Source organism: Anticarsia gemmatalis, chromosome 3, assembly GCF_050436995.1.
Source record: "Anticarsia gemmatalis isolate Benzon Research Colony breed Stoneville strain chromosome 3, ilAntGemm2 primary, whole genome shotgun sequence".
Lineage (NCBI taxonomy): Eukaryota > Metazoa > Arthropoda > Insecta > Lepidoptera > Erebidae > Anticarsia > Anticarsia gemmatalis.
This window is the reverse complement of record NC_134747.1, coordinates 3,438,023-3,451,612: the sequence shown is the minus strand read 5'-3', so window position 1 is coordinate 3,451,612 and position 13,590 is coordinate 3,438,023. Positions and strand designations below refer to the sequence as shown.

At 33.6% G+C, this 13,590-nt stretch overlaps 1 protein-coding gene across 1 annotated transcript in view; it reads left to right on the top strand.

Moving 5' to 3' along the window:
* LOC142987216 (uncharacterized) overlaps positions 1-13,590 on the top strand; it is a 144,800-nt gene that overhangs the window by 78,870 nt on the left and 52,340 nt on the right. The window contains exon 3 of the mRNA XM_076135836.1: positions 7,743-7,846. Within this exon, the coding sequence (XP_075991951.1) occupies positions 7,743-7,846 (104 nt within the window). The remainder of the gene's footprint in view (positions 1-7,742; positions 7,847-13,590) is intronic.

The window sequence follows — 13,590 nt, the reverse complement described above, 5'->3', positions numbered from 1 at the left end:
ATATGGAATTGAAAAATGAAGAACAAAACGTAGGTAGTAGTTTTTAAGTATGAAGAAATGTAACAAAATGAAAGTTTGGCATTTTCTTTTGCTTTGTTAAATACTAGGTTTGACCTTGTCGAGGTGTCGTAGGAGCGACTAATTAATAGAATACTAACGGAAAAATTGGTCTATGGTATAATACATTAATGTGTAAAAAGAAAAGAGAAGAATAATGATTGAAAATCGAGGATTATGAATCGAAGAAAAATGCAACCCTCGGTTTTATTTTAACTATTACATTAAAACCATTTCAAACCCCAGGATTTCAAATTCCGTAAAAAAAACAATTCTCAATTTCGAACCCACTTTTTTATAAATTAGGTACGGTAAACATTTTGGCAAAACTAAATCGATTTTACCCAAAATATAAGTGCACCAAACCACTTCCATTCTTTATACTAGTAAAACTTCAAAGGCAAACATTATTATAACGGGCCCTACAAAACGATTAAACAGCACGTTAGGGCCATTCGTTATTTTCCGCTCCGCATGGCGCGTGCATGCGAAACGCATGGATTAAGTGTACCGTGACCTTAATATATTGCACTTGCTTTATTAAAGGGACAGTATTGATAAAATTGGGTGCATTTTGCAAAATAACAGAAAAAAAGCGAAGAAATCATAAAATGTACATTCCATTTTCCCCTTATTTTGGGTAAAAAATAAATACCGATTTTAATCGTGGAACAAGATTTTGTGAATCGAATCTGACATGCTGAAACCACAATTAAAATTGTTCTTAAGTAGTATTAAAGAAGTTTTTTGTTACTAAACTTCTTTAGTAAATTGACAAATAAAAAGTAACTCATTGGTTTATCAAAGAGTTATAAACTTATTACCCGCTTCATACTTACTTCTTATTATGCTTGTAGAAAGCCATCAACCTTAACTTTTGACAATTAATCATCACCTATCTACTATTTCCTATACCTTATAAGCTACCTTTGAAATCAACCGCTTTTGAGTGAATCATCTCTTTAAACAAAAACGATATCTACTTAGAATTAACTCATTATGCATTTATAGGTCACCCATCAGCCCTTAACAGGTGTAAGACGGGCCAGGATGTGACGCCATGACACTTACCGGAAACGCGGCCATGTTTGATAAACGCCGCGGCGGCGCACGCGCATGCCGACCGCTAATTTGTATGGTGTCGACGATTTAAAATTATGACATGTTAATAAATGGTTAGTTAATATGATGGGAGTTTGTGATGAGCTTTGGTTTGGTTTTAAAGTATTTTGTAAACAAGGAAGTGGTTTACTGTTGGTTTGGTGGGATGCATGGCGCTTGGTTAAAGGCTTCCAACTTAAAATACGATTGGCCGTTATTGCTTGAATTGTTTATATTTAAATGAAATAATTCTGATTATACCAATTGACGAAAACACGATTTAGCCTAGCCTGGAGATAATGACGAGCTTTATATTGAGAAATAAAAACTTTAAATCTGTTTACGTTCAAATTAGTCTGCCCACATTGGGTAAGAATGCGGAATAAACGTAAAAATCTAAATATCGGGTAAAGTCTTGTTGGTAACATTGCTCGTAAAAATTACTACCATATAAGTATATAGGGTATTTTTGAGCATCTGAGTTAGGTTTATGTTGATGCAACAATATTTTTGATCGACGTTTGTTAGACCCATTGCTCACGAAACTTTAATAAACACGTCACTCTCCAATCCAATATAGTTCAAATTATATCTCCATCAATACAATCATTTAAATAATTACTATAATTTAAACTAAACAAGTATTGACAGGAAACGGGGCGTTTTGGCGAGTGTGTGCCCTAAACATGTCTGTTTGTGTGTTCGATAGAGCGTGGTATTGAATAATTCGTTTGATATGACCAGGTGCATTCGCGTGGGTTGATCTTATCGAAAATATTGATTGTTGAGTGGATGGTTGGATACTGTAGGGGTTGTATGGCTTTATGATACGATAGCCTTTTTGATGTATATGGAAAGAAAATATAAAAATATTTTTCTTCATATCGTTTTCTAGAAGTGTTTAAAGTAGTTTTGTATTCAGATTTCCCTTTACGGCTATTTCAACGGTCATACGTTTTTCAGTGTTGTAATTGAATACCATCCTTTTATCAGGTTACTATTCGAGGCCTATCATTTCAATCTCAGTTTTAAATAAAAGCCTGGTTCTAGTACCGGGACAGTAAAAAAATGCATCACTCTGACAATCTTTCCTTACCTAATGTTCAGTAAGTTAAGTTTTTCCGTAAAAGCGAAACATACCCATAGTTACTTATGATTTAATATAATCAATAGTAAATATACATAGATATTATGTGTAGTTGGTATTGCACTCAATATAAGAGTGGTCGTGAAGATTTTTCGTCATTGATACTGTTTCTACAGTATCTGAGTAGTTTGAGTGGTTATACGATATTGCCGATTGTGCAGTGTCTTTGCACAGAACAAATATTAGTAAGAGCTTGAGATATCGAGTCTATGGCCGCAAAGTTAGCTTTTGCACATACGTTATTTTATAATGCAATATGTTGTAGCACAGGTAAAGTGGTCTTTGAAACTATCATGTTGGGCAAGTGCGGATGGGGATCAGTTGGAAACATTCTTTTAAAAACTGCCTAAAGAACACTCACTCTCACTCACTCACTCAGGCATGCATTGCTGTATTACTAAGGTTTTCTTCAAAATTAAACCATGTATACACATAGACACACAGCTTTGTAGAGTCATTGGCGTACTTGAGGTTTGAACTCTCGGCCACTTGCTTAAAGGGCATTATAGTACTCTAAATCTCTCCTATAGGTGTATTAGAAAGTATATTTAATAATTAAATAATAAGGGTCAAATGTTACAAATCATTGCCCAACTAGCATTGTAACCATTTTATAAGTAACACTTAAAAAAACATCAAACAATATCAGTCATCAAACCTCTTTACCAAATTGCGTAACCGAGTCGATCAAATTGAAAACGGTTCCCAATCTGATCACCCGTCAATATTTACTGATCGACTAATGATTAGTAATGATACTTGAATCATTATCGTCAATCATTGAGCCGGTAGGAGCAAGACAGTCATTTCCTACTATAAAATGATAGATGAAAGTAGGGTTAGAATGCTGAAGGAAAAATGTCGTAAGAGTCCGTAGTGTGTTTTCACCTTTACCTCGATTCTCTACTACTATCGACTACCGACAACCGGCTAGCTATCGACATTTGAGATTTAGAATGTACTGCCAATATGTTTCCTACGACACCCGTCAGAGGCGCTGATCAGATTTTCATACAAAATTTCTCGATGACAGGTCGCTTGTCGGGAGTCGATAGTAGTAGAGAATCGAGCTACTTGTGACGTTCTTTTCCTCAAAAATAAAAGCGAGTGCAGCAAAACTATAATCTGATTGTAAAAAGTTGTATGTGACCGTACTGTGTATACATATACGCCTTTCTTATATTGAAGGAGTAGTATGTATGTTTTTCTTGATAGGGCTATGACACACTTGTTTTAAAGGTTAATGAAGATCAAAGTAAATTGATGAGATTGAATGGATGCTCAATAAGTGATGTGATTCGATTTAGAACTGTTTCGTTGGGTTTTATTTTCTACAAAAGATAAGAAACGAAAAAAGGCGGCTTCATTTTATTAGCGTATATTGTTTTTTTTGTCAATTAGGATTATTTTATGCTTAGGTAAGTACTACAAAAGTCAAACAATGGAACGAGCAAATGAATTTCATCAGTGTAGGTATTTTGAATTATTTTTTTGGCAATTGTGAATATTTTTATACTTAATACGATAGAACGAAATCGCACTTCAAGTTCGGCCAAAGCGAGCATTAAAAATAGCCTTAGCCAGTTGCAAAAAGAGCAAAAAATATTACAGGCAACTAAAATAAATACAACACTGTACTCTACATTGCCATGTCAAAACTACATAGGGTTTGAAGGTGGACATTAACTGATGTTATCAGCTATGCATGATGTAATTTGAATGCAGTTTTTGTTCGCATTAAGTGGCTGTGGGGAAGCGAGTTCGTGTATTGATCAAATAGTGAGTGAAATATTTGAAGCACGTTACGTTAGGAAGTATTTTGGTATGTTTTTTTGTAACTGCATTAAAATTTACGATACCTATTGTCGAAAATTTTAATGCAGTTCAATGTTCAACATGTAATACGCAGTTCAATGTTCAGTGACAAGATCAGAATATTTGGTTTTCGAATATGATACCCATGATGTCATAGATTCAGTAGTCAACACTATTATTCGACTTATAAATTGTAATAATATTGCAAATATCGCGCATAGTTTGTTCTGCAACATCTTTATCAACCAAATTTGTTTTTACATGGAACTATAAACATCAATAGATTTTTATGACTCTCGTTTACTATATATATACTAGACGAAGTTACGAACACCCAGGTTCAGGCATACACTTGACTGTCTTTTTTATCCGAAAAACTTAAAAAATATCACTACTTTGAATCATCCCTACCTATCTCTTAAGGGTAAAAAGGCGTGTACAACAAACACAAGTTCGGTGGAAACGTTTTAGTACATAGAGGGGTATCGTTGAAAGCTTGTATTGAACGATTCATAATTGATGAACGCTGGAGTTGCGTTAAAAGGATTGCTTCGAGATACGGAAGTTTGAGGTTTATTTTATTGGTACGTTTTAGTTTCGTATCAATAGAATCGTAATGGTTTCGACGGCGTACTAACTTTCATCCATATTTAGAAGCTGATTTTTAAAAGAGCTGCCTATTATCGGCTTTGGGTGGTTTATAGTCTAGAGCAAAGTTTTATGAAAAACGGTTAAGTAATTTAGTCTTGAAAGCTTAACACAGAGAAAAAGACTTTCTTATCTACTTAACAAAAGTATAATTAATCCCGGGATTTCAACAATCTTTATACAAAATTTCCTGAAAATTACATACACACAAAATTACGCTTTCACGGCATAGGGGTAGGCAAGAACAGAGAAAAAACAAAATCATGTAAATTACACTGCAGCTAAACACACCGAGAAACGAACTTTAGATTTTATAAAATCATGATAAATATCCAATAATTATAATGAAACAACATCAATGTATTATTAGAGCATAATTGATTAATATATCGTATAGGTAATACATTTGTTTTTTAACTTCATCGGAACAATGAACAAAGATTGATGTGACAGCTTCGCTAACAATATGCAAAGTATGTGTTAAAACTTTACATATAAATATTTTACGTCAACGCTGTTTTATAAAAGCGACTTCATAAATTATGATAATACAAGCGACTCGGCCCGGTTTCGTCTAGATAACACAGAGCTAAATTAAACAAATTATATACCTTCCTTAAGAATCACTCTGTATATATTGATAACCGTATGAAAATACAGACAAGTCAACTACGGACAGTCGAAATCTTTGAACGCAGTTATGTTTAAAAAAATGTTTCGTTTCAGTGAATTATGGTATCTTTAATACATAAAGTAGATTTTCCCCATAGCTCGAAATTGTATATATATGTTACTGTAAAAGCCCGACGTGTGGTAAATCCTAAGATTTTCCGGTAAAACCTAAGATTTACCAACTCTAAATGGTAAAAGTCCGAACAAGCCGGAGTTTAAACACTATGTTACGGTCTTACGGTACCTATATAAAAAAACTCCTTCTTCATACCTATGTTACGGTATAATTATACACCGTAACATAGTTATAAAGAGGAGTTTTGGGCAAAGCGACATAGGTAGGTTTGGTTAGAAGGCTGAGGTGGGAGCGAGCGAAGCGAAGCTCCCACCTTAGCCTTCGTGGTTATTTTTTTTTAAACCACCCAGAAGGAGGAGCCCCGCGACATCGAGGGGCTCCGGCGACATCTCGACATCATCAAGTGAATAGAGGTAAAAGTTCGAAATAAAATAATTATTCGGACTTTTACCATTGAGAGTTGGTAAATCTTAGGTTTTGCCGGAAAATCTTAGGATTTACCACAGTTCGGGCTTTTACAGTAACATATATATGTAAATGACATCTTAATTTGTACTTTAAGGAACATTTTTACTATACACAATATAGTAAAAATGCTATGTAATATCAAATGATACAGAAGAAATAGCAAGCAAAACCTAATTTAACATAACGCGTTACTTACTGATATTGACATAATAACAATTTAAGTAACGGTAAACAAGGGTTTCTAGTATGCGCCATTGTAGTAAAACAAAAGGTAGATTAATAAGGCATTAGAACATATTTGATTAACATACGCGCACAAAGGCGAGCTTGTAATTCCTGCCTTTATACTTTGAAATATAAACGGAATAACCAAGTAGGTTACTTTAAAATTCAATTATTGTTTTATAAGTCGACAACTTAGTAGAGAACCTTAGCATACATGATTTTTTTGCAAATTATTACTAAAATTGCCCAAAATTAAGTGGCTGCATCAAACAGGCCGGCGACGGCTGCTTGTATACACCTCCCCGGCCGCGATGCTTGCATACAAGACTCTATACTAAGATGTAACACTAGTCGTTTCCGAGCTAATGGTAGAATCAGTCATTGTAACGACTATCATGAGTGTTACGTAATCATTTCAGTCAAATGATCGATTTCGGCCATTTCGACCACTTCGACACATAATCAGAATTGCCCTTATGCGCCCGGAGATGGCAACGTAGCTAATTCATGTATATATGTATTATTATGTATAGGAAATTAGGAAAGTGCCTCAACTTGATGAAACATGCTAGGAACTATGCAGGAAGTATTATTAAAAGAAATATTTCATAGAGCGTTTACAAATGAGAGTATTAACATTTTATGTCTCGAACTAATTGATCAAACTAAGCCTGGATCAGACGGTCATCATCGTAAATTTTCCGAAACTAATTGTTTCTTCCATACATTTTGTGTTAATTTAATTTGGTATAATAAATTGTTCTTGAACGTCTGTTATAGGGCTTCATGAAGGTCTAATGTTAGACATTAAGGCCTTAAGCTTCCGCATATTGAACGTAGAGTAATATTTGAGAGTTTATGAGAATATGTATGAAAATACGTAGTGATACGAACATTTAATTAACATGTTGACTTTACATTATGATGAGTATATCTTGAATATTGTTTTTGGTGGGTTTAGTTTATTTTTTAAATTACTTATCACGAATAGTTGCACTAATCTATACTAATATTATAAAGCTGAAGAGTTTGTTTGTTTGTTTGAACGCGCTAATCTCGGGAACTACTGGTCCGATTTGAAAAATTATTTCAGTGTTAGATAGCCCATTTATCGAGGTATATATCATCACGCTACGACCAATAGGAGCAGAGTACCAGTTAACAATGTTACAAAAACGGGGAAAGTTATGATTCTCTTATGTGACGCAAGCGAAGTTGCGCGGGTCAGCTAGTCGCAAATAAAACTAAACTTGTTAAGTTTGCTAAATTTTATGGTCAACTTGTCATATTTAGTAGCCGGTTAATGGTTTCTTAAGCAGCTGCAGCGTAGTTTTGGTAATTATAACATTTATTTTGGTACTAGGCTGGGAGCGAAGAGGTTTGGGTTATTAACTTAAGACTAACATGACTATGTCGTTGGACTAGAAAAGCAATATCTGTCTAACTAGTAATATTGTATATTCCGTGTTAAGATAGGTACTAATTACTTTTCGTTAAATTAACTTAATTAGTTATTTTGTTTCATTGTTACAGATGTACAGGGGTGAATCACTGCAATTTCGTGCTGTCTGAAGATTACCCGCCGTCCAAGAGCTGGTCTCCAGGAGCTGTGTACATCAAATACGCTTGTTTTGATGGTGAGTACCTTTAGTTTAAGCTGTCTTTTTTCTTCTTGGACTGACACACAGACGAAAACTTGGACGTATGTCGTACGTACCGGCCTAAGTTACGACCGTGTTAAAAAAAAAATAACAAATTTTACAACAAATGAAATACTCAATAAAAGCTATTTAAGCCACTGCGTTCCACCTGGGCCTGCGTCAGTCTCATAAAAACAATTAACCGTAAAGCGCAAATTATAATTCAAATGTTAGAAGTTTGTTGGTATATTTTTATCCAATACTTAGTTCATATTTAAAACAATTCTCAGCATACGTACGATTTTTGGACCTAAACTTTACACTACCTCGAATATTGCAAAGTACATAATGTAAATATTCTCCTGCAGTAAATATTCAGTATTCGTAGAAGCAGCTTTACAGCAAAGCTTCCCTGAATTCAGTTGAATGTTGATTAAATCGCACAGATACACAGCAATGTGATAAATTATTCCGAGAGTTTCGCAAATGAGCAAAATTGCTATTTCAACTATTTAATTTGAGTATCATATTGTGCATTTTGTATTTCATTTTAATTTGTTGCATTGGTAATGCAGTAATATGAACCTCGACAGTCCAGTGGGTTATTTATGAAGCGAAAAATTTTGTTTTGTATGTAACTTTATTATTGACTCACATAACATTTTTGTACAGATAAACAAAATTGTAATGCTTTAATTAATCAGCATAGCATTTCTTCCAACTATGTTAGAGTCGGTATGTCGGAGTGAGCTGCATCCAGTCTCAACGGATACAGTATAATGGGATACGGGAATTAACGCGAACACGCATTTTACCTTAAAATGCCTAACGTTTCGGCGCAGGTTGCAGTCGCCGTGGTCGCAGGCTGACTTCATCGCTGCTCCAGTCAGCCTATCCTATTTATCATAATACATACATATATATATACATACATATATATATCCTATTATATATATTAAACATGCAGCGCGAGAGTTTAAAAGTTATGGATACAGCTATTTTACATGGAGCTAATGCCTACGGACCCAGTTACCACAAATTGCACATGCTTCAATAATGTTCAAATAGTTGAAACTACATACATGATGAAGTTATAGTAATAGAGGCAATTGCGCCTGTGCTTTGTACTTAATTCTGGTCTTGTATCAAATAGGCTATACATAAAAGTAAATAGCCGTTAAGACATTTTCATAAGTGCAACTCAATCTCATCAATCTATACTAATCTATACTAATATTATAAAGCTGAAGAGTTTGTTTGTTTGAACGCGCTAATCTCAGGAACTACTGATCCGATTTGATACTGATGATTTGTTTGTTTGTAGTATCGTTGAAGGCATAATATTTATACCTTTGAACTTCCATACTTTTGTTTGCAGAAAATATAACATTTCATGTTAGGTTTTCTGCTAACCGTAATTACTTAATCTATACTAATATACTAATCTATACTAATATTATAAGGCTGAAGAGTTTGTTTGTTTGTTTGAACGCGCTAATCTCAGGAACTACTTATCCAATTTGAAAAACTCTTTCAGTGTTAGATAGCCAATTTATCGAGGAAGGCTATAGGCTATATATTATCACGTTACGATCAGTAGGAGCAGAGTACCAGTAAACAATGTTACAAAAACGGGGAAAATGTTGACCCATTCTCTCTTATGTGACGCAAGTGAAGTTGCGCGGGTCAGCTAGTACATCATAAAATACATACATAGGTACATCATAAACTAGTAAAATACATATGTAATAGGTAATTATTACCTTTAATAATATCTTATCTTAACAACATTTTTCTATGTCATTTCTCCACCCCTTCTGGCCATCTGATGACTTATTTAGATACAAAAATTAATTAAATTAATAAAAATATTAAAGTGTGACGCGTTTAGGACACATGTCGCGATGTACTGTGAAATTGATTCATCAATATTGCTTAGGGTGTGATCGTATTAGGCATATTGTTTGTAGCGTATTGTTAGTGGAATAAGACGTGGTCTGCGGTTATTAGTTTATTACGGAATAGTCAAGTGATTAAGTAAACGTTGACTGTGAAAAATACTAAATAAATTGTTGCTTCTTTCTGTCACAATTTATTTAGTATTTTATTTAAATCATCTCAATGCTTGTAAAATTGATAAGGATAAAACATTTTTGAGCTAACAATTTGATTTTGAACCATGCGATGACAGAAATCTAATAACACAATCTTTCAGATAACGCCAAACATTGTGATATTGAAAAAAAAAAAACTGTCGGATACGAGGAAACTGTTTATACGTAACTTTGATATTAATCTTGTTATTAAATTTAACTAGCTTTCTAAAACATTTACTGACTGTCAGACATAAAATAAAATACACTGCAAACAGTTAGCCCAGTGTAACCGTGCCCTTATTCAACAATAAGCAGATGTGTTGTTCACGCCTATTACCACGTATGGGGGTAAGCACAGTAAAGAGTAGCCATATGTGATATAGTGTCGGGGTGCGAATTGCTCATTTACTTGAACGTTATGGTCAATATTGTGGGTTTGGGGATGTGTGGAAGGTGTTATTTCAATGTTTTGAATGGTTTCATACAAGTGTATGAGGATAGTGTAATTTCGAGTTATATGGTTAAAGTATAATTCTAATGATAGACATTTCTTAGATGTTTAGCAATAAACATAGTTTAGTTCTAAAGTTTATGGCCACAATGACTTTGTTTAAGTTTTCTTTCATTAATTCTCTACGTTGATCTTGTAAATCTTCAATTGCTCTTAATATTTAGATTGTGTTATTACGTATGAGTTGTGAGGAAATCTATGTTAAGCGGAAATTGAAATTAAGTTCAAAATACTTATATTACTGTATTTACTTTACAAGGCAATGTTCCCGTAACACGAAGAATACTATACTTTAATTCATCATACGTTCCCAAACATTACATTAGTGCAAAATCTCTCACGGGATATTCCAACAAAGCAAATAGATATAAAATTAACTAGAAGCGACAATTATCTAGCTTTTACACACCATTGCATCTATAGAACTACAATTTGGTGGCGATAAACTATTGACAACGCATACCTCCCCCTTGGGAATCACACGTGCCTGTATGCCATTGTATCACCAACCAATTTTAAAAGACCCCACCATATAACGACCTCTTCACCCTCGGGTATGTGATTTTGTTCGACCAAAGACGGGGGAGGGAGGTCTTGGTAATCTGGTCAATGTGTTTGCTATAGAATTGACACATTTTACCCCGAAAACGTTAAATTCTCGAGTCTGGGGTGCATTTAATGGAGTATGGAAACAAACATTGTTGTCACGTGCGCGCGATTTCAAAGAATTGTGGGATTTATTTGTTCCTCTGTGGGGGAAGATGCACTTATACTGAATAATGTAGCATTTTAGTGTGAAATACACAATGTTTTATTTAAATTTGATGAAATATTTATTATGTAGCTAAGGTTTATGTGACTACGTGGTATTTATTTATTAAGCGTAGATTTTACAAGAACATTTCACGAGCACTTACGGGAACCCGCAGTTATTTATTAAAACAGCTCTTACTTTTTCGAAAGAAAAATTCAGAAGATAGATATCACTACAACGAAAATAACCAAAAAGAAGGAAAAAAGCACTTAACAGAAGAAGAACAGGGAAACTCTTGTGAAATTTTGATGAAAGAAGACCTTTCACAATAATTTATTTGCTTTTTTCATATGAATCCTACTATCATATTTAATCATAACTTCAAAAAGGATAAGCTCTAGTCATGAGCGTGTTCAAACAAACAATTCGGCTTGAATATATTCAGTTTACATCGTTATATTTAATTCTTCTGTAAGTGTGTATGTCACTGAACTCCTCTTAAACGACTGGACCGATTTTGATGAATATTTTTGTGTGTGTTCATAGGGATCTGAGAATGGTTTAGATTATTAAGAAAAGTTTAAATTTTCAAATTAAAGACGTGTAGACAGGACAACGTCTGTCGGGACCGCTAGTATGATATAGTATTCTCATTAAATATTACGAATGTGTATTAAATCACAGTTATGAAATAATCTAAATACCCAATAATGACCGCAAAAAATAACTATTATTGCCAATCTAGGTCAAATCGAACATTAATATTAGCGTTTTTGTGTCAGTGTTATATGGCAACATTAGGGCAAGCCAGGGTTGCCAGTGTATAATAAACCCATACATTACGTCAATGAATTACCATGGGTGATGGATTTCCTCCGATTTAGGGAATAATATCGCTTTCATGGACTATTATGAATGTATTGAATGAATGTCGTATTGTTATGTTAATATCAAAAGGATATTTATATGAAACAGATAGTTTTTGTACTTGCTGTTTTCGAATTCGCAGTAAATGTTTCCCGATATCTGTTTCGAATTCACTCGGTTGTGTTTTTGATAAAATAAATATTGCCTCTACGAAAAATATTTTTATACATAAAAAATAAGCCAGATAAGTAACGTAAAGTAGCAATGGATAAATGTGGTTAAATAAAACTCTAATGGGCTGACAGCTTGATTAGGGAAGTTTTAAAATTTTAATTGTAAAAAGCCACAGAGAATCAGTTTTTATATTAGAAACACACTTTGATAAGGTTTGTTCTATGTAATACATAAATGTACTAGGTATTATCAATATGATATTGCGTGAACCTTTGATGTTAAACTTTCACACTGAGCGACTTTTCCACAGGCTAACGTGTGAGTTATAGAAACTTTTATAACTAAACCACTAGCATTTGTAGAATTTTGTTTCAGAAATACTTTATCAATAACGTGTTACAAACTATCTCGGTAGTTTAATATAAGTTTATTACTTTTAGTTTACACACGGGCTACAAACTATAAGGTCCTGTTCTAGATATTCCTATCCACGGAATTACCGTTATTTTAGAATAACGCTAATTCTAGGATAATAGTATCCTAGGTATTTTATTGAACAATATGGGGAATATGCTTTGAAGTATATCCTCATATTGTTAAAAAAAATTGATGCTTGAAGGAGAAACAGGCAGATTATAAAAAAAAAATAATGTATAAGATTTTCTCTAGCCTGTAACTATGTCCTAATATTTTGTGGCACGACATCAATGACAAAGCTTAAGTTTACTTCAAAGCATTGCTAAGACAATGTGACAAGAACATTGATTACATTGATACACATAACATCTCCCTAAAGAAACCAAGGCATGATCTCATAAATTATTTCATTTCACAAGCCGGAGTACCATTATAAATTAAAAACATATTGATGAAACTACAAGGGAACTGCATCACATAAATTTTTCATTATGGGAGCATCGAAGTCCAGTTTGTCGTTTGTCAGTAGTTCGCCGCGGGGCTTCCGGCTGCAAATGGATCGCTTGTTGAAATGAACGATGTAGGGTCGTTTGATACACAACGACACACGATTTTGAGCTTATTCGAGTCTTTATGTTCTATGCAAGTATTTTATGCCTGGTTGTTGATTTGTTTACAGAAATACTATGAACCATCCAAAGAAAAACTTATAAGAAAGGTGTTAACAGAATAAATTGAAAGCGATTGAAGATAAAGATTGCCATGTTGTCTACGTTACAAACTTTTATGACAATTTATTTTACTATACTAATAAAATCTTTCAAACACAATATCCAGAATTTCAGCTCAATATTAGTAATTATCAAATAATGAAGATTAATTTTAAATATCTTTCGAAAAATTACACATGCCTAAAATTGAA